Source organism: Nannospalax galili, unplaced genomic scaffold, assembly GCF_000622305.1.
Source record: "Nannospalax galili isolate Female #2095 unplaced genomic scaffold, S.galili_v1.0 scaffold505, whole genome shotgun sequence".
Taxonomy (NCBI): Eukaryota; Metazoa; Chordata; class Mammalia; order Rodentia; family Spalacidae; genus Nannospalax; species Nannospalax galili.
Window position 1 is genome coordinate 150,530 of NW_008352327.1, and position 21,577 is coordinate 172,106.

The following is a 21,577-nucleotide window of genomic DNA, read 5'->3' on the forward strand; positions in this document are numbered from 1 at the left end:
TGGTCTTTTTTGAGACAGGGTCTCCCTGTAGCCCCAGCTGTCCTGGACCTTGCTATGTAGACCAGGCTGGCCTTGAACTCACAGAGATATGCCTGCCTCTGTCTCCTGAGTGCTGGGATTAAAGGCCTGCGCCACTACACCTGGATCATTTTCCAATATTTTTAGTACCCATATGTAGGAATGACTTTTCTAGGAATGCCTTCTATTATATATGGAAATTTTACTTAGTCTTGTAACCAAAGTTAATCTTATGTTTTGAGATCATTTAACACTATCTCAACTTGCTTACAATGTAAACAATCTCATTGGGCCTTGGGCTCCTCTTGTAAACTAAACATAGAGCTTTAATCCCTCATGAGTTTGCCTTGCCCTGACCCTGGATAATGTATATTTGTGTGTGTTGTGAAAATATTAGGGCTGAAAGCAACAAATATCATCAGAAGCAATAAATTATCCCTGGTGTGTGGTAAACAATAGGTGGAATTCTTTTGATAACATCTGTTTGTGGTTGTATATGCTGTTTGGTCAATAGGGCTCAGAAAGAGAAAATCCTTCCCTGGTGAGACAAAGTTCCTTTTTTCCATTCCTGAATCATGCTGATATATTGTTTCAGTAAATTCAGAGCAAGTTCTAAGAGAACTAGGAGGGAACAAATTCAAAGAACAAATCAGGCTCACTCTTGGTTTTAACCAATACTAAGAGTCAGGCTGTCTTTGTTCAAGTACTACCGTGTTGTGGCATCTCTTTGTCATACCCACGAAGCAACTTACTATTTACTGTGTATCTTTCGAACCCTCTTGGATTTTTGACTTGGATTTTTCTTCATTTTCCTTCGATTCTATTAATCTCTAATCTTGTTTTCTGCTCCTGGCATGCTCAGACTTAGGGAGCCTCTTTGCTCTTCTGCTCAGTTTGGGAAGCCAGACAAACAAATGTTAGGATTATATGTAAATTTAGACAAGATAATTGTGACAAAAAAGCTCATTTCTCTCTAATTAAAAAGCATGGAGTTGGAACTGGTGGTACGACTCAGTAGTAGAATAGTTATCTAGCATGTGTGAAGCCTTGGTTCTAACACCAGCACCAGGGAGGTAGAGGAGAAACATGAAAGTTACTGTTTTGTTTTCTATTTTGCATATCAGTTGCTATTAGGCCTTTTAAATTCACTTCTTGGTACTGTAGTTGTAAAGTAGTATTCAAATAAGTGAGATACCACTATCTTTACTTTTTATAAGCTAAGAGTCCATGCTATATTTGAGAAAATTTTAATGACTCCCCTTTGAAAAGCCCACACCCATGCTCTTAGGTGCATCTTACTTTCTTTCCAGGCACTTTTCTGTCTCTTAATGCTCATGTTTAAAACCTGTATTACAAACTCTTGAAAAAAATGTTTATAATGTTAAGTTTTCATTTGTTTAGACTACTGACCATGAAAGGAAAATTCTGTAAAATGAGACAACAGGGCATTTCCAGAGAGGATTATTGTGAGGGAAACAAGTGCAGGAGAAAGATCTGCCCTGAATGTTATGGCACCACCCAATAGACTGGGGCCCAGGTGGGATAAAAGTGGAAGGAAAGGAAGCCAGTCAGCATGTACAAGCTCTGCTTTGTGGGTGGATTTATTGCTACTGCCATTTCTAGTAAACATCAGATTCCCAGTTTCTTCAGCTTTCCCATGGAGATGCACACCAGTGACTTTCCAGGAAGCTTCCAGGCCTTCAGCCTTGGACTGTATAAACACCCTGATTCTAAGGCTTACAGTTCTTTGGACTGAATTGCTATAGGTTGACTACCTATCTAGCCTACAGTTGGCCATTAGGGAACCACACAGCTTCTTATATAAGCCCGTTCAATATTCTACTGGTTCTGTTCTTCTGGAGAATGCTAATACTGATGGCCTGCACAATTCATTCATGGAAGATGGATCAGCCCAGCTTGAAGCCTGTATCCTTCACACACAGACAGAAACACTGCTGGCTCCTAACTGCATTTCCCCACCAGACTGTACAGGTTTCAACAGAGATGTCAATGTCAGAATCATGGTCAAAATTTTGACGGTGGCTCCAACAAAGCTGCTGGTGACACATCTCTTAAAAGAAAACAGCAGGGAAACCCAGCATTCAAGCTGTCACACCGGCCCCTCCCCAGGACTATCCATGCTTTGATTTTGAATTTTCTAGCCTCCAGAGCTATGAAAACTAAATCTGTCATTTATAATTCATTTATAATTAAAAAATAAAATGGTCATCCTGTGCACTGCATATTCTAAGAGTTAAAATGAAATAGTGATGAATAAATGTATTACTTCAAATAAAAAATAACAGTTACACACACATGTATTCATCACATACACATGCAGATTTATTCAGTAGATATTTGCTGGATACATGCCATGTGTCAGGCACTGAGGAGATATTTGAAATGTAAATATGAAAAACAAAGTTCTTCATTATTTGTGTGTGTATGTTTGTGTGAATGTATGTGTCATGCAGGTGTGTGTGCATGTGGAGGCCAGAGGTTGATATCAGGTTGTCTTCCTCTATTGCTCTCCCCCTTATTTCTTTTGGAGACAGGGTCCCTCACTGATTGCCTCGACCGTCTGGCCATCAAGCTTTGAGGTTTGAGATACTACTTGTCTCCACCCCTTCAGTGCTAGGTTACTAAAAGTATGTCACCACTCCAGGTTTTATGTGGGTACTGGGGATCTGAATCATGATTGTTCCTCATGATTGCATGGCAAGCACTTTACTGAGTCATCTTTCCAATCTTTTGTTGTCCTTTTTAAAACTTTCACAGACATTGTTTAGGAAGTACCTTAGCATACTTTAGAGCTGTCTTTTGTTTAATCTTCCCTTCAAAATCTGTATTTGACTATTTTGTCTTTCAAAGATATATAGCAGTAAATTCAGCTTTCTATTGATAACCCAATGGTAGTTGGCCTCTGTATTTCTTCCTCCCTTTTTTTTTTCCAGACATGATCTCATGTATCTTTGAGATATACGGCTGCTGTGTAGCGAAGGATAACCTTGAATTTCTAATGTTTCTGTCTCAACCTCCCAAGTGCTGAGATTACAGATACATGCCACCAAGTCCAGAGTGTTTTTGTTTGTTTTGGTTTGGTTTTCTGTGCTGAGAATTGAACCTAGGGTCTCACGCATACTAGGCAAGCATCTTACCACTGAGCTGTATGCCCAGCCTTCTTTCTCCATGTATTTCCCCAACACTGCATTGTAATTATACCCAAGCACATTTGGCTGAAAAGCAAGAAGGAAATATACTGGTTATCCAGCTAAGTGGATGTCCAGGGCATTCAGATACCCTTCAGGTGCTTTGGGTAAAAATTAAGCCAACAAATCCAACATTGCAATTCACACCATTTCTCATGCTCACCCTTTCCTATTTTTAAGCTATGAAAGTTGCTGAAATGCCAGGAGTTTGGTTAGGGGTGAGTAGGGTAGTCTGGAGTGTTTTTAATCTTGTGTTCAGTGTTCTTGGTAACATTAGAAGAAGAGCAGAGTCATGAATTCAGCCAGATTTTTGGCTCAAGCAGCCTCCCCTAAGTGCTCCTCACATGGGAAAAAAAAAAAAAAAAACACCTAGTGCTTCAGTTGACAGTAAACAGAACCTGAGCCAGGGATGTGACCTGGCTGCCAAACCAAGAGAATACAATCTGAAGTGGCAAAATAGAAGGCTACTGGCCAGGAAAAAGGTTATAATCCCAGGGTTCACTCTGCTGTGGTTAGCTCACACCTGGTGAATGGTGTTTCCTTTTGTGTCCAAAGAGTAGCTTGACAAATTGGAGTTTGCCCAAGTTGGGTGACAGGATGATGAACTGCTAGAATTCTTTGAGGAACAACTGGAGGATTTGGGGTAGTTAAGTCTGGAAACTAGAACACTGGGGTGTAGGATAACTATTTTGAAACAATTCATAGGCCTATCATTTAGAAGAGCTAGCTTCTTCAGTGTAAGCTCAGCAAATACAACTTAGACCAACAGGTGTACATTACAAAGTGGCTGATATTGTCTCTACAAGAGGAAGAATTTTCTAACCCTGTGAGTATGCAGAAAACAGCAGTTCTGAAGGTAAGGACTTAACTTTAATAGCTAGTGCATACGCGTATTAAAAAAGAGGTTTGCTTACCCAGCACCAGAAAATTCATGAATAGGATGGGAAGTTTAGACAAATGACCCGAGCTAAGACTCTCTCAGATTCAAAGGTTCTAATACCAAGTTTAAAAGAAGGTGTTAACTATTTGCCTCTCACAGACCCCATGCAAGTATTAACTATAGAAACTATGTTTAAAATTGACTCTGGGGCCAGGAGATGGCTCAATGGGTAAAGATACTCGCTGTCAAGTTGACAACCTGAGTTTGATCCCCAGGATCCACATATTAGAAGGAATCAACTTCTGCAACTTCTGAGTCATGGCAAGTGTGCTCATTAACATACATACACACAATAAATGAATAAACATAAGAAAAAATTAAAGTACAGACTGGAGAGATGGCTCAGTGGTTAAGAGCACTTGCTACTCTTGCAGAAGACCCAAGTTCAGTTCCCAGCACCCACATGGTGGCTCACAACCGCTGTAATTTCAGTTCCAGGGAATCTGATGCCCTCTTCTGGCCTCTGCAGGGACTGCACAAATGTGGTGCACTTCATGCAGGCAAATAGTCATACACAAAAAATAAAAGGAAATAAAATCTTTTAAAATAAAATTAGACTCTAAGGTAGAATATCAAAGAAATAAAGGGTAGAGAGTAAAGAAACCCAAACCTACTTTGTTTTCCCTGGTGTTTATAAAATTCTTTGTATAAAGGTTTAGGTAGTAGTACTATGTATGTACGTTTTTGCCATAAAAACCTAAATGCTTGGTGTGTTTTCTTTCTTATCAGGGTTCCGGCCCTTTTAATATGTTGTTTTCAGAGTATAATACTTGGATGAGATTTTCCTTAACCAAATATCTATATCTTTTACAAGATAGTATTTAAATAATAGTAGCTTATGTCCACAGATCAAAGAACCAGCCCTGTGGAACAACTGGTACATTAGAACTTATTAATCATTAATAATGAAGGAGCATCCAGTAAAATGTATACATTAGGATACCTTGTTTCTTCCTAACACTCAGTGAAGCAGGTTAGTAATTACCATTTTCATTTACTAATAAGGAAACTAATTCTTGGAAATGCTTGCCTACCATGATCACTGAGCTGGTGCTACAATGCAGATCTTTCAATTTCTAGGCCAATCTTCCAATAGAAAACACTACTGCTTTCTTCAAGCAGGTTTAGAGCCTTACTTGAATATATATATTATGCTCTTCTCTCTTAATTATTCAGGTTCTGTTGGCAGATTGTGTTGATGAAAGACAGCCTCTAAGTGCTGTCTCTAGTTCGTTTTCTGTCGTAAAGAAAGTCACCAGCATATACTAGTGCTGACATCTGAGAATACTTGAACATCTCTTTGAAAAAAGGGACAACACTTACCCTGAACAAAACTTCCAGCGGGGTATGGTGGTGAATACCTGTAAACCTAGCACTTGGGAAGTAGAGGCAGGAGGATCAGGAGTTTAAGATTATTCTCATCTTAATCACAAGAATTCGAGGTTAGCCTGAGCCCCTGAGACCCTGTCTCAAAAAATAAAAACAAACACTTTTAAGGATGTGCAGAGGATAGCATTTGTCAGATGGAGTGGATTTGACTGGGCAGTGTAGCAAAACTCTTATGAGGCAAAAAGACCTGGGTTTAAATCTCTGTTCTGCCACCTACTAGCTATGATATCATCCTTGGAACCTCAGCTTCGTTACATGTAAGATGGAAACAATAAGGTTTAAGGTTGTTGAGAGGATCAAAGATGAGAATGAATGTAAAAGTACAAATACTATGCTGTTTTGAAAAATAGGTCACTGTATGTTATCATTAGTTGTCTTTTACACATTTTCTATTGTGAAATTTTTGTGTCCCCTAAAAACTTTTGCTGAATAAATCCTACTCAGTGGTATTCTGCTATGCCAATAATCAGTAACAGAACAACAGGACAAGTGAGTCCTGCGTGCCCAGCCTAACGTTGACCTCTTATAGTACAAAGTAGCCTGAAATTAGGCCCTTCCTCCAGTGATTAGAGAGCATGGTCCAAAGGTTGTGACGCAGGCCAGCCTGATCAACTTGGAGTTCCAGAAAGGTCTGGAGATGTATGAGTGTTGAGTCAGTTGGGAGGTGCCTTGGTGGAGAGAACAATAAAGTGAAAAGACACATCTCTTAATTAGCAGAATGTAGGAGTGGACAGGAAGCCTGAATCAGAGTTGTCATTCTTAACTGAGCTGTCACCGTAGCCTCTTAGAACCACAATTTCTTCATCTGTAAAGAGAAATTAATAAGCCAGGTGTAGGGGCCCATGCCTCTAATCCCAGCATCCTGTAACGCTGAGGCAGGAGAAGCACGTGCCAGTATCCAGCCTGGACTACCTAAGACCTATCTCAAAACAAAAACAAACAGAAATAACAAAACCCACCCACAGCAACAAAGGAGGTAGGGAAATAATGTCCACCTACTTGCGATGATGTGACGTTCAAGCAAATACTTGTGTTTGAAATTGGAGCACCAACCAGCACTGAGGACGAGTTTAATAAACTCGAGTCACTGTTAGCATTATGTTTCAATGATTTGAGAATACCTTAGTACAATAATGAACGGTGTCTTCCCAAGAATAATTTATAGCTTGGTTGTTGGAATGCAAGCAAGGGCGACTACGATTCGGGAGCTGTTTCAGTCTTAAAGTGCTTTAAGACAAGCAGTCTAGAAGCTGCCGCCTAACGCCTACAGGTGCGCGCTGGTGGCGGGTTGCGGGGAAACGCTACGGAGCCGGGCTTCCAGGGTCACATGGCCCGAGACCCCGCCCCTATCCACGGGTCCCAAGCGGCTGCGACAGCACAGGGTGCGCGTGCGCCGAACCCAGCGCGCTCTGCGGCGCGGTCCGCGGTGGAGGCGGCGCGAGCTGTGAGCCGGACGCCGATGTCTCTGCGGGGCCCGGCGGTCTTGGGACCTGGTTCCCGAGGGTCGTTGGACGAGGCTGGGGCCGAGGACCGCGAGGCGTCGGCCCTGGCGGCGGCGGGAGCCGCTCTGGAGGACGATGAGGACGATGGCCGCCGCCGGGGCCTGCTGCGCTGGGACGGCTTCTCGGCCTGGCTGCACTGCGTGTGTGTGGTGGGCTTCGACCTGGAACTGGGCCAGGCGGTGGAGGTGAGGCCGGCCGCACCCCGAGTTCGCCCTGCGCCCCCGCCGCGGCCAGGTCCCCTGCGGCTGCGCATCCGGGCGTGGCCCGCCTCCCCTCCGAGGGCCAGCTGGGCTGCGGTCCACCGACCCTGCCCGCGGGAGGATCCTGGTCTGTGGCGAGGGGTGAAAAGTTCTCCGTGCGCCCCTCCTGAATACTTGCGGATATTCATCTGCTTGAAAACCCCAGCAACGCTGTGGAAACCGAAAGGGTTAGCTACACCTAGAAAACGGCTGCAGAGGCAGGATGTTTGCTTGGGACTTACCCTGGAGAGGAACAATACCCTGACATATGGTGAATTACAGTAGCCAAACGTGCAGGTCCAACTGTGTAGGCTTGCAGATTGTTTTGTCATTTCGATAACTCAAAGCATTCCGCTAAGCCCAAATGCTTGTCTAAGCATGCATTTTCTCCTTTTGTTCCCCATTTCTGAGTGATGTGGCGCCGGCCCCCACTCCTTCCAGTTCCTCCCCTCTGATTAAGAATGGAATCCGAGGCCTCTTGAATACTGGGCCAGCTCTCTGCCTCAGAGCTACGTCCCAGCTGCTGTTGTTTCTTAAGAACGCTGCTGTAAAGCTAGTAAGACAGGGAAAATTCTTTGCTTATAAGGCAGTCAACTTAGCCATCTTTCTATATAGTACCTAAAGCCTTAGAATTGTACTCCTTTTTGGCATCGTTTGGGGTCCCTTTTGTAGCATAAGCGGCTGTCTTGTCCAAGGAAAACATTTTTAGAGGAATATATGTTTAGAAGTTTTAATTTTTTGATCTTTTGGTGGTGGTGAAAGATTCTGATCTCATTCTATCTAACTTTGGTGGCCTAATTTGGTTAATGTAATTAGCCAGGGAGGTTATTCTCAATGAGGAGCTACTACTTTTTGTAAAATACTTGTTGATAGAATAAGTTACTACCTGGAGCAGTTATCTTCTTTGAGGCAGAAATAGGAGTTCCCAAAGAGTAAGACGATATTTACAAGCCAATATTATATAATGTTAAATTGAAGTTACATGTGTAGCAAAATGATTTAAGCAGCAGAGGTTATATTTGATTGCATTTTAAAATAGCCAAAAGAGATCCTTTTGGGTTTTCACCATTTGGAACATTTAAAAAAATATATTATTTTATGTGTATGAGTGTATTGCTTGCATGTATGTAAGTGCATGCGTGTGGTGCAATGTCTGAAGAGGTCAGAAGAGGGAGTCAGATCCCCTGGAACTGGGGTTACTGGATAGTTGTCAGCCACTATGTGGGTGCTGGGAACCAAACCCCAGTCCTCTGCAAGAGCAGGCAGTGCTCTTAACTGCTCAGTCATTTCTCCAGCCCCCTGGAACATTCTTCATAACATGAATTATTTTTTTTGAGACAGGGTCTCCCTGTAGCCCCTGCTGTCCTGGAACTCACTATGTAGGACCAGGCTGGCCTCGAACTCACAAAGATCTGTCCGCCTCTGCCTCTCAACTGCTGGGATTAAAGGCGTGCACCACCATGCCCAGCTCAAATTATCCCTTCAGAAAGAAAACAAATAAAAACCAAACAAAAAACAAGCAAGGGTTCAATGAGATGGTTCAGCAGGTAAAGGCACTTGATGGAAAGAGAACCAACATCCTGTCCTGAGGGAGGGAGACCTTAAGATCTTTTGAGCTGAGAGGATTGAAAAAGATGCTGAGGAAGGGGATGTGCCCACCTTCTTTTCCTCTGAGGTAGTCCTGGTACCATTACCACAGAATCCAAGTGTCTCAGAAACAAGGATTAAAATCCCCTGGATTTTATATTCTTTGTCATTTATAACTTTGAAATCATCTGATTGTATAGTAAAGCCATAAATTAGTACAGAATCACCTCATTTATTCAGAACCTTTTCCTTCAAGACAGAATACTCATGGTTGAAAGCTTGACTAAAAAAATTATAAAGCTAAGAAATACTGTTCCTAATTCTAAGAGACTAGAGGGGGCTGGAGAGATGGCTTGGTGATTAAGAGCACTGGCTGTTCTTGCAGAGGACCGGGTTCAATTCCCAGCACCAACATGGCAGCTAACAGCCATTCATAACTCCAGTTCCAGGGAAATCCAACACCCTTTCTGACATCTGCAGACATTGTACAACATGGGTGCACTTACACACATGCAGGCAATACACTCATATACATAAAATAGTAAATAAAATATTTTTAAAGAGACTAGAGTATTAATATTTGAATTTTTTGTTAGTGATCACCTCCCCCTTTAATTTTGTGCCAATCAAGAGTTGATTTTTAGGAAGAAGTTTTCTTGAATAAATTCAAGTAAAGGGAAATTGTAAGGATTCTGGGCAGTCTCCTAGATCCCAAATGCAAGACACTGGGAGGAACCCCATGGGATTTTGTCTGTGGAGCAGTGTGGCCGTTTTCTCTGAACTTCTTTGCATGTCTTCCATTCTCTAAGGCCAGTTTCTTCTGCAAAAGTTTTAATCTCTGCTGCCCTATGTTTGGTTTTGGATTACAGTGGTAGAAATTTTAGCCAAACTCTGCTTTTTTTCTTTTAGAAACAGACTGAAGCTCAAGGCAAATACTCGGGTATCTATCCCAGCAAGGGTCAGTGCCCATTTCTGTGCAGTCAGCTGTGGTCAGTACAGGCTAGTGGCCACCCAGGCTTCTAAAGCATGGACTGGGGAGCAAGCCTCTAGACATAGGCTATGTGTCCACTTTTATTGGTGAGCATTTTTTAAAATTATTTATTATTTTTATTTTATGTGTATGTGTGTATTGCCTGCATATAGGTAAGTGCACTCATGATGTGCAGTGCTCGCGGAGACCAGAAGAGCCTGTTGGATCCCCTGGAACTGGAGTTATGGACAGTTGTTAGCTGCCATGTGGGTGCTGGGATTCGAACCCGGGTCTTCTGCAAGAACAACCAGTGTTCTTAACCGCTGAGCCATCTCTTCAGCCCCTGATGAACATTTTCATAAACAGTTTGCCAGATGATTAAAGAATCTTCACAGAATTTTAATATTTAATCATTAATATTATCTATACAACATAGGGGTTATTAACTATATATTGGAGATGTACTTCATTGTAGGTTGATTTTTTCCATAAGTTGGGATTGCTGTCTGAACCTCTCTAATACCCAAATTTTACAAGAACAAGTCATTAATGACTTTCTATTTTGTGTTTAAAGGTTTATCTTCATTTATGTGTGTGTGACTGTAAGCCATGTATGTGTGGTTACCTGCAGAGGCCAGAAGAGGGTGTTGGATCTCCTGGAGCTGGGGTTCCAGGTGGTTGTGAGCTGATATGGGTGCTAGGAACCAAACTCTGGTCCTGTGGAAGAGCTTTTAACCTCTGAGCCATCTCTCTAGCCCCTATTTCTATTTCTTGAAGGCTATGACCTGTCAACTTGTTGAACAGAATTCTAATCTAATAAAAATTGCCCTGAGCCTGGAGAGATGGCTCAGCAGTTAAGAACACTGGCTATTCTTGCAGAAGACCCAAGTTCAAATCCTAGCACCCACATGGCAGCTAACAAACTGTCCGTAACTCCAAGTTCCAGGGGATCTGACAGCCAGTCTTCTATCCTTCTCCACCATTGCATGACGTGGGTGCACTTACTTACATGCAGGCAATACACACATACACATGCAAATAATAAATAAAATAATATTTTAAATTTAATATTTTAATAAATTTTAATAATAAATAAAATATTTAATATTTAAATTTGATATTTTAGTATTTAAATTTAAAAATTTTTAAAAATTGCCTAGGCTTTGGAGTTTTGAATATTTTCTAGTCATTTGATTATTGGCCATTTGCCAGCTGTGTCTCGTTTTCATTAACTATAAAACAGCAAAACAGGTATGAGTGCTGCTAGAGGTTAGTAGGTGAGGTAGACGTGAGAATTAATGCCTCTTCTTGAATACCTGGCCAATATGTATGTCAGTATGAGACTTCTTGGCTGCCACTCCTGGTATTCTGCCTTTAAGTAATTTTTATTTATCATTTGTATTTTTTATGTGCATTAGTGTTTTGCCTGCATATATGTAAGTGCATCACATGCATACCATGCCTGCACAGAGGCCAGAAGAGGGTGTGGGATCCTCTGGAAGTGGAGTTATGGATGGTTGTTAGCTACCATGTGTGAACTAGGAATCGAACCCAGGTCCTCTGGAAGAACAAGTATTCTCAACTGCTGAGTTATCTCTCTAACCCTTAAGTGATTTTTTTTTTTAAACACAATTTTATTTTATTTATTTTTAGAGTATCTTTTATTTATTCTTTGACAATTGCATGCATGTATACAATGTATTTTGATGACCCCCACCCCCAACTCTCCCCACTCCCACTCCCAGACACTCCCTACTAGGTCTTCACAGTCATACTTTCTCCTCCCCTTTTTGGTAATGTGGAGTCCCTTTAGTGCTGCCTGCTGGAGTCTTAACTGACCTTGTTGGCTTGCCCTTGTGCAGGTCTTGTGCAGTTAACTATAGCTTCAGCGAGTTCGTGAGTGCAAGGACCATATCATGTCCAGAGGACAGCATTTCACAGCACTCCTCCCCATCCTCTGGGTCTTAGTTCTGTCCTCTCTTCCAAGAATGTTCCTGAGCCTTGGATATATGGGGCGAGGGATGGAAACGGAGTCGATGTAGATGTTCCATTTAGGGCTGAGCACTCAATAGTCACTTGTTCTTAGCACCAGTTATGAGTGTATTGGTGCCTACTGCAGAAAGAGGCTTCTCTGGCCAGGGTTGAGAGCAACACTAATGTATGATTATAACTATAAATACTTAGAAAGCAGTTTGACGGTATGTCCATTGGCAAAACAACATTAGTAGGTTCCCCCTCCACCCCCTTGGAGCCTATGACCTCCTGAGCCATAGGCTTTTGACCAGGTTTATAGTACCAGACTTGAATTCCCTTCTGTGCAGCAGGCCTCAAATCCAGTCAGAAAGTGGTTGACTATTTTAGCAGTGGGGACATCCTGCCTGGCACGTGGGTATTGTCACATTCAGGGTCCAGAGCGGGATAAGACCGTTGCCTTTGTTCTTCCCTCAGTGGCCTGCTTTGTATCTTCTGGTACTATGAAAGCTAGCTAGCAGGCAGGAAATTCTCAGCTTGATTTCTCTGTCCTTCAAACAAAGTTTGTTGTCGGAGACCTGGTTTTATATGTAAATCATCAATATTAAAAGCTTTTCCTAGTCTAGTACAGTGGCATCATATGTCTATAATCCCAGCACTTGGGAAGTAGAGGCACGAGAATTAGTTTAGGACTGGCTTGGCTACATGAAATTCTGTATCAAAAAAACAAAGGAAAGAAAGAAAGAAGGAAAACATAACCACAACAACAAAATGTCTTCCTAGATCAAGCTTGTTATATTTTATTTTGTTAATAATTTATGATCGTGTGTATGTGTCTGCAAGTGTGTACATGTATGGCTTGTGTTGTGTGTGTGTGCATGCACATGTATGGATTGTGTTCTACTTGTTAAAGAAAATTTTATGTTATTAAGAGCAGTACAGTCCATCAATTTATTGTATGAGTTAAAGGTTTCATTGTTGCTGGTTTCTGCTTTCCTGTTTAAAAAAAAATTAACTGTAGTGAATCCAGGCCAGCTATGACTACAGGAAGACCCTGTCTCAAAAAGACCAAAAGAAAGAAAGAAACAAAAAACCCCAAAATCTTTTCTTTTTGATCTTTTTGAGGCAGGGTCTCCCCTGTAGCCCCAGCTGTCCTGGAACTTAACTATGTAGACCAGGCTGGTCTTGAACTCACAGAGATCCTCCTGCTTCTGCTGGGACTATAGGCATGTGCCACCACGCCCGGCTCCCTGACACTTTTTTTTTTTTTTTTTTTTTTTTTTTTTGTAAATTGATGCTGGAGATTGAAGCCAAAGCTTTATACATTCTAAGCACACATTTTATATACCTCCCCCCAAGCCCCTGAAGATACATACTTTGTTTATAGATGGAATGTTGGAGTGTTTGTTTGTTAAAGGGAAACTTTTATACCATTTTTTAAGAGAGCAGTTAGCAGGTTTGGCTCTCTTTCCCTCTTACTTGAATCACTTCCTGTTCCCTGTAATCTAACAAGGTAGACCAAAGTTTTCTTTATCTTAGCAAAGTTTCTATTCATTCTTTGAAGAGGTTAAAGTGTTGTTTCCTTTAGTTCTTTCCCTCTCAACTAGGTAACATAGCCTCAGTATTTGATCCTCACTACTTTGTCTTAATGGCAATGATATTCCTGTGGTGTCTCATTGAATCATTTATTCAGAAGATTCTTAGTGAGCAGCTGCCACGTTCCGTACATAGATATATTCTTGATCATTCCTGTCTCCATTCAGTCCACAAGCTAGCAAGGACAGTGGTCATTTCTGGTAGGAAGAAGGGCACAGTGCTAATAGTGGCCTCCCAGTTTCATTGTGAATTGTTAGCACTTTACAATAGCTTGATAAAATTCTAGGACTGAGAGATAAAAGCCTTTAGCAAGCTCTTGAACACTAAGGTCCTCAGATTTTGCAAAGATTTCTTTGGTCTTATTCTAATTTTGTTGGGAAATTATATAGTCCCAGTCTGGAGATAATCTGAGGCATCCCTTGTCCACTTAATATCAGGCTTTATGCATTTATGAAACATGAACAGTTGCATCTAAATGTTACCTTATTTAGAGTTACATGTAGGCTAAAGGATGGTGGTGCATGCCTGTAATTCCAGCACTTGGGGAGGTTGGGTGTTGGAGGCAGGAAGATCAAGTGTTGAAGCTTAGTAGTGAGTGCAAGGCCATTCTGGGCTAAATTAGACATTGTCTTAAAAAATGCTTTGAGTGACACTCTACGCTGTTTATTCCACATTTAAACTAGTCATGTTTTTAGGAGTATAAATCACCAGTCAGCAGTAGATTGCGGTCCAGCCTATCCTGATACTGTAATGTCAGGTCATTTTCCACTTTTAAAAATAAGCAGACGTATTATAGAAGGGTAACATATATAGTGAGAAGAACTCTAAGAATAATCTTCGTAAAGTGGGCATATCTAGATAGATCAAGAAAGAATTACCACTGCCTCAAAATATTCTCTCAATTTTTCTTTCAGTTATGGTCAGTTACCTTCCCTTCTCAAGGTTAACCTGCCCATGTCAAGCCAATTTTATGCTGGTGTCAGGTGAACAGTCAATTCTCAGCTTTGCTAAACTGAATCATAGTTTGAGATCATGTCAGGGAATTTTATCTGGGTGCTTACACCCTCCTTAGATTGCATAACTTAACTCATTTCTGTGGTTCAGCTTAAATGGCACTTTTTCAGGGAAGCCCTGGCCCAGTCCTTGGTGTATTTTATACCACTTAGCACACTTTAGCTCTTATGATGAGCCTTGCTCCTCTCATCCTTATTAAAACATGGTCACATGCCTGGGTTTCTGGGTAGTTGTCTTTTTTTTTTTTCCCCTAAATTTATTTCAAAGGCATCTCTTTTTTAGCCTTCTAGTAAAACAGAAAACTTGCCTTTATACCACCTTGCCACATATACTGAAACTTGTCTTTCTTGGCACTGCCTATCATCAGCACTTTGCCGGCTTAGCTGTCCCATTGATTGCTTATTACACAGACAGTTTCACATGAAAAACAAAGTTGTTTGGGGACTAACAGAAATGTATGGCAGGATTCTTCCTGATCTTCATTTTGTGTATGTAATCAAGAGAGAATGACAGTTTTCATAGTTTTAACTTGATTATAGATGACACGATGAGATTGATAGACTGCTAATGATATTAACTGAACTGTTGAACAGCTGACTTCAGTCAGATAATTCAGTTAGATATTTCTAGTGAGTTGACTGTGTCCTGGTCATCTGTCTCATTGAGCTATCCTCAATACATGCCATCTGTTTTGTAGTACAAATCACTGCTCACCATGTCTACCTTCTAGCCACTGGAAGGGAAAAGGAATAAGTCATATCCATATCCCTCCTTTTCTTCCCCCTTGGTTTATGTCTTCCCAACAATTTTGAAACATTCATAAACTTAACAGAAAAATTAGCACAGTAAAGTAATATCACACAGTCACCACCAGTTCTTAATATTTTACCATTTTGCTCATTCCTTCTTTCTTCCCTCTTCCCTTTTCTCTCTTCTACCCCTCCCTTCCCTATCTGTATGCTTGTATGTGGTACACATGGGTTTTTTATACAGTTTTTGAGGGGCAACATATTATACAGATGATACACTTTTTCCCTGCCCCTTTAAGGGCAGTATGTGGATTCTGGGGCTTTACCCTAACCTTGCTGACTCAGAATTCGAGATAATTTTTGTAGAGAGGCATGTTTAAGGTGTAAGATTTTGAAATATCTCTTTAGATAGACTTTTTTGTTACTGTGAACACTGGTTCTCAAAATGTGGTCTCAGCCAGGCATGGTGGCATATGCTTATAATCCCAGCATGTGGGAAGTAGAGGTAGGAGGATCAAGAACTCAAGGTAATCTTTAGCTACATATTGAATTTTAGGCCAGCTTGGACTACATGAATCTGTCTCAAAAACAATAAAGCCCCACAAAACTGTGAGACTCCCTGAGATCAGGTAGTCTTCTGGAGTTTAAGGCTAGCCATGGCTACAAGAGACCCTGTTTAAAAACAATGACAGCAGCAGCAGCAACAACAACAAAATCAATGACAAAAAGAGGGAGGTCTTGCTATGTTGCTCAGGTTGGCATCACATGCCTGAACTCAAGCAATCCTCCTGTTTCCATCTCCTGAATATCTGGACCACAGACAAGTGTTTCCTGTGCCTTGCTCTCTATGAAATATCTTAATTTAGAAGAGGAGGAACAATTATTATTATTTAATGCTCCATTATTTAACAGAAGAGTTAAATAAGAACAGGAAGTAAGTTTTTCAGAGACTGAAAAAATTTTGGTGGAAGATGAGAATTGATTGGAATCCTAAAATTTACATAATCCACATTTTACCTTACATAATAAAAAATTAGGTGCCTGTTCAGTTAAGAAAAACTGTAGGAGAGAGGAAAGGGAAATCATTTATTTCATGTCCTGGATAGAATTTGATAAGCAAGCTCAAATTACGCTTTTCCTAAGCATAACCAAAGGAAGTAGCGGGGAAGTTCAGAGCCAGTTTAGGATTTATGGATGGGCTTTGTATTGAAATATCAGGACCTTCAAAATCTTCCGTAAAAATGCAGTGTGTGGAATAGAAAATAATTTAGGTTAAAAATACATGAATAGATTTTCTTTGAAATGAAAATGTTAAACAATAGTTGTACTGAAAAAGTGAGGAAACACTAATTTTCACTTCAAGACTTTAAAAAAGAGATTTATTTTTATTTATGTCCATGTGTATATCTGCAGGGGTGAGGGTAGGAGGGAGGCTGCAGTGGAGGCCGGAAAAGGGTCTCCTATCCTCTGGAGTTGGAGTTATAGAAGTTGTGAGCCAGGATTTGAACTGGGGCTTTTGCAAGAGCAATGCATGCTCTTAACTGCTGGGCTGTTTCTCCAGCCCCCACTTGGTTTGAATTATTAGCTGTGCTCAGGCACAGGCTGTTTGTGGGCTTTTGTTTGTTTCTTTTAGCTCAGATAGTCACATACTTTAAAAGCTTCCCATTTAAAATACTAAAAAACCCGGATCCTCAGTGGTTTTTAGTGTTTTAAAACTATACCATTCAATTAATAACCACTATCCACTTGAGAAACATTTTCATTGCTCCTAAAGGAAACCCATGTCTCCTACCTACCTTTTCTCCCAGCCTTCAGCAACTGCTGATCTACTTTCTGTTAGATTTGCCTCTTCCATACATTTCACACAAATGGAGCCATACAGCATGTGGTTTTCTGTCTGTCTTTTCTCCATGCTTCATGGAGTATGGTCCAGCCTTTCAATATTGCAGCACGATATTGTCATGTGCAAAGTTCATGCTTGAGACTACACTATCACATTACCAAAAAAGTGTCTCATAATGTTTTAAGTAAGTTTACAATGTGGTGTTGGACAGCATTCATACCTACCGTGCAGTGCTTGCAGCTTGTTGGCCACCGATTGGTCTAGTTGTCAGGACTTCATTTCAATGGCATTTTTATGCCATTTGTGTTTGGATATATTGCAAACCTAGTCATCATTTGATAGAAATTATTTATACTTTGTGGCTATTGTGAATAATGCTGTAAAGAATATTCATGTATAAGTTTTTATGTGAGTATATCTTTTTGCTTCTTTTAGTTAGTTGCTTGGCCATATAAGGTAACTCTATGTCCTAACTTTGTGAGATACTACCAGACTGTTTCCACTAGCAACATGTGAGGGCTCCAGTTTTTCCTGATCCTTGCCACTCCTGTTCTCATCTTGTCTTTTTGATTCCAACTGTCATAGTGGCTGTGAGTGATCTTTTATTTTGGGTTCATTTGCATTTCCCTAAGGGCTAATGATGTTGAATGTCTCTTCCTCTGCTTATTAGCGTATGACACATGAGAAGGCTCTTTTTCCTGGTTTGGTGATACTAGGGATTGAACCCAGAATGTCCCACATGCTAGATAACACTGTACTGCTGAGTTACATCACCAGCTTTGTTTTTACCGTGTGTGTGTGTGTGTGTGTGTGTGTGTGTGTGTGTTACTAGCAGTAACTGTTGCTAATTTTCTTCCGAGGTCATAATTTTCACACTGAGATGGGAAGGTTAGGGTAGGCAAGAATAGCAGATAGACATACTACTGTAGAGACAGTCTTATTTAAAACACTTCATGAGCTTGGGGTGTAGTTCCAGAATGTATATAGAAACGCTTTTCAGAGATACATTTTTTTTCTCTCATCATACTTAGTCTTTAATAATTATATAAAATAGGGACTGGGGACTGGAGAGATGGCTCAGCGGTTAAGAGTACTGACTGCTCTTACAGAGGACCCGGGTTTGATTCCCAGTACCCACATAGCGGCTATGAATTGTCCTTAACTCCAGCTCCAGGGGAATCCGAAGCCCTCTTCTGACCTCCATGGCATTGCATGACACAGGTGCACTCATACATGCAGGCAATACACTCATACACATAAAATAAAAATAATAAAATATTTTTTAAAAGTATATAAAACTTTTTAGCTTGTCACATACTTACACCTTCCTTATTTTTTTAAGTCAAAAGAATCTAACATAGATAACAGAGCCTGTGATCATACCTTAAGCTGTCCTATACTTTAAAATTTTTTTCTTTTAATTTTTTTTTACATTTATATGTGTGTGCAGGTTTTGTGTGTGTGTGTGTGTGTGTGTGTGTGTGTGTGTGTGTGTGGGGATAAATCAAAAAATAAAGATAGTAGAAAAGATACTGCTGCAAAATAGATTTTAGAGCAGAAGGTAATTTTATAGGTCACTAACCTTGCTAGTATGATTGAGATCAGCAAACTCGGGGTTAATTTAGCTCTAATCAGACAATATTTTATTTTTTGAGATGGTCTCAGTATATGGACCAGCTTGGCATGGAACTTTCCATGTAACCCAGGCTGATCTTGAGCTCACAGTCTGTTTACCCGAGCCTATTAAGTGCTGGGCACCAGTATATCCAGTTTGTAATAAGATTTGTAAAAGATATGACTTAAATAGAGCATAGTAGTAATGGGTTGCAGGTGTTATTTCTGCTTTAAAAGTACCAAGTAAAATCATCTCAACATGAAGAAAGGGAGACTTGGGTACACCAAAAACATATTGATATTAAATACTGTTGATTGGTTGGAACTAATTTGAGGGTATATCCTCTAAGCAAAATGTTTTTTTTTTTTTTAAGTGTCTCCTAAAAAAAAAAAAAAGTGTCTCCTCTAGGTTAAAGACTATTGTAGGTGCAAGGACAGTGAATAAAACAAGACAGTTCTTTCCTTTATGAGTTGTGGAGACTGAGTTAAATAATTAATTACACAAAATCTGTAGTTAATTTGATATTTTTCCCCACCCACAAACACTGCAAATAGTAGACTAGAGTTATAGCTCGGTGGGGAAGTCTTGCTGTACTTCTTGAGAGTATGTGAGGTCCTGGGTTCATGTCTCAGCAGTATGGAAGGAGGAAAAAAAAAAAAGCAAGTAGTTATTATATAACATAAAATGGGAACCCGATTTAGGTGTATGTGTGTGAGAGAGACAGGGAGAAGGAGAGAGAGAAGCAAAGGAGTTGTACATCACTTCAGGTTTTGTAGTTAACTGGTGGAGAGCTGTCCACACTCACAGGTGAAATGCTTATTTCTTGGAGGACCAGGAGGAGGATGGGACAAGGTAGCCCATAGAACAGGGAGACCACATTGTTTGCATATGTGGGCCACAGTAAGAAAGCTGCTGAAGAATTTAGTTTTTACCCTGATTGAGTCAAAGATACAGACTAGGAGAGAGGGAGGGAACTTGACTGCTGTTAGTGAAGAGCCACAGGAGCTAGAACTGTAACTCAGAAAGCCTGGCAAGAGCTTGGAGAGAAAGGTGTGATGTGATGACACAGGGCACTGAGCGTGATTATAGTAGAAACTTGGGAGACATGACAGCAGTTAAAACAACAGTGTCAGTGGACCATTGGTGTGGACGGTATACCTTTATGTTATAGAAGCAGAAACAGCCATGGACTGCTTAGAGGACACACCTGATTACAGCCAAAATCGGTTTGGGTACTGATACTGTACATGGTGTGACATTGCCTCTGAAAGTCTGAAAATGTTTTTTGCCCAAGGTCATGGTGAGTAATTATGAACTATAAGCTTAAAAGAAAAAAACTTGCGTGGCAGTGCACGCCTTTAATTCCAGCACTCAGGAGGCAGAGGCAGGCGGATCTCTAATTTCAAGGCCAGCCTGGTCTACATAGTGAGTTCTAGGTCAGCTGGGGCTACAGCTGTCTCAAAAAGACCAAAAAAAAAAAAAAAGGAAAAAAAGACTTGAAGTAGAGAATATTTAATAGGGAGTAGCTGAAGGTTTGGGTTAGGGTGAAAATGAACAATAACAAAGAAAGGGGAAATGCTAATTTTTAAAGTTCTTGTCTTCTGTTAAAGCCGGTTGGGATACACATACACTTAACAATGTTTCTTAGAAATAGATGAAAGAATAGGATCTGTGCCTATGGTAACCATCCCAGCACATCCTGTTTTAGATACATCTCTCCTCCTCTTTTCTTCCCAGCCAGACCCCTCCATCCTCTCTTCTTTCCCTCCCTCTCTACTTGTCTCTGCTCTGTTCTGAGAATTGAACTCAGGGCCTTGTGCCTGCTACACATATGCATTTCAAATGTTCTGTTATCTTCCTACAAACCATCTGTGTGGTGTGCTGTGGCTATTTTGACGATGTATTGGTTGGCTTAAACAGCAGATATTTTCACAGTCTGAAGGATAGGAAGTCTCAGATCAAGGTGACAGGCAGTGTTTTTTTGTTTTGCTTTCCTCTCTTCTGTGCTCTCCCTGCCTGGTAGACAGAAAACTTTCATTCTCCTGTTCTGTTTGTAAGAGTTCTAATCCCATCATGAAGACTGCACTCTCATGACTTAATTTCCTCTCAGTTGCCCATTTCCAGTTACCATCATACTGTGGATTAGGGCCTCAATTTAAGAATTTGGGGGAGATACAGTTCAATTCACAGTACCATCCAGATGAACTACAAGTTTCAGGATTTGAGTCCAACTATTCCAACCACATTTAAAAAAATATTTATTATTTATTATTTTATGTGTATGTGTGTATTGCCTGCATGTAGGCAAGTGCACCCGTGCAATTCCCACGGATGACAGAAGAGGCCATCAGATCCCCTGGAACTGGAGTTTCGGACAGTTGTTAGCTGCCATGTGGGTGCTGGGATTCGAACCCGGGTCTTCTGCAAGAACAACCAATGTTCTTAACCACTGAGCCATCTCTCCAGCCCCAACCAACCACAGTTTTTTTTGTTGTTGTTGTTGTTGTTTTTTTAGTTTTGAAACCAGTTTTCTGCCACCTCCTGAGGGAGGATTTAGTGTGTGAGTGTTCTTCATAGGGTTTCTCAGAAGAAAATAGTAGCTATTTAAGGCATTCATGTGGTAGGAGAGTCCACTGACTTCTGATCTGATGGGTTATCTTTTCTTAAATATATTCTAGGATTGGGGATGTATTTCTGTGGTAGAGTTCTTGCTTAGCATGTATAAGGCCCTGGGTTCTGCCTCCAGCACCCAGGGGAGTAGGGGATATAGGGAAAAGATGTTCTAGAAAACTGTATTTATCCAGGAAAAAAGTACCAGAAGAAATGCTGCTGCTGGCAGTGCTGCCTCCTCCTCTTCCCCTTCTCTGTGTCTTCTTCCTCCCTCCCCTCCCCCTCTGTCTTCTTCCCCCTCCCCCTCCTCCTTCCCCTCCTCCTA

The 21,577-nt window shown here is 40.9% G+C and overlaps 1 protein-coding gene across 2 annotated transcripts in view; it reads left to right on the plus strand.

Annotated features, from left to right (window-relative positions):
* The first annotated feature begins 6,929 nt into the window (after nt 1–6,929).
* Nucleotides 6,930–21,577, plus strand: part of Dennd6a (DENN domain containing 6A) — a 71,891-nt gene continuing 57,243 nt past the window's right edge. The window contains exon 1 of one of the 2 annotated variants that reach the window (XM_008849281.3): nt 6,930–7,243. In XM_008849281.3, the coding sequence (XP_008847503.1) occupies nt 7,016–7,243 (228 nt within the window). In that variant the 5' untranslated portion in view covers nt 6,930–7,015. The remainder of the gene's footprint in view (nt 7,244–21,577) is intronic. The other variant, XM_017802270.2, reaches the window with a different exon arrangement.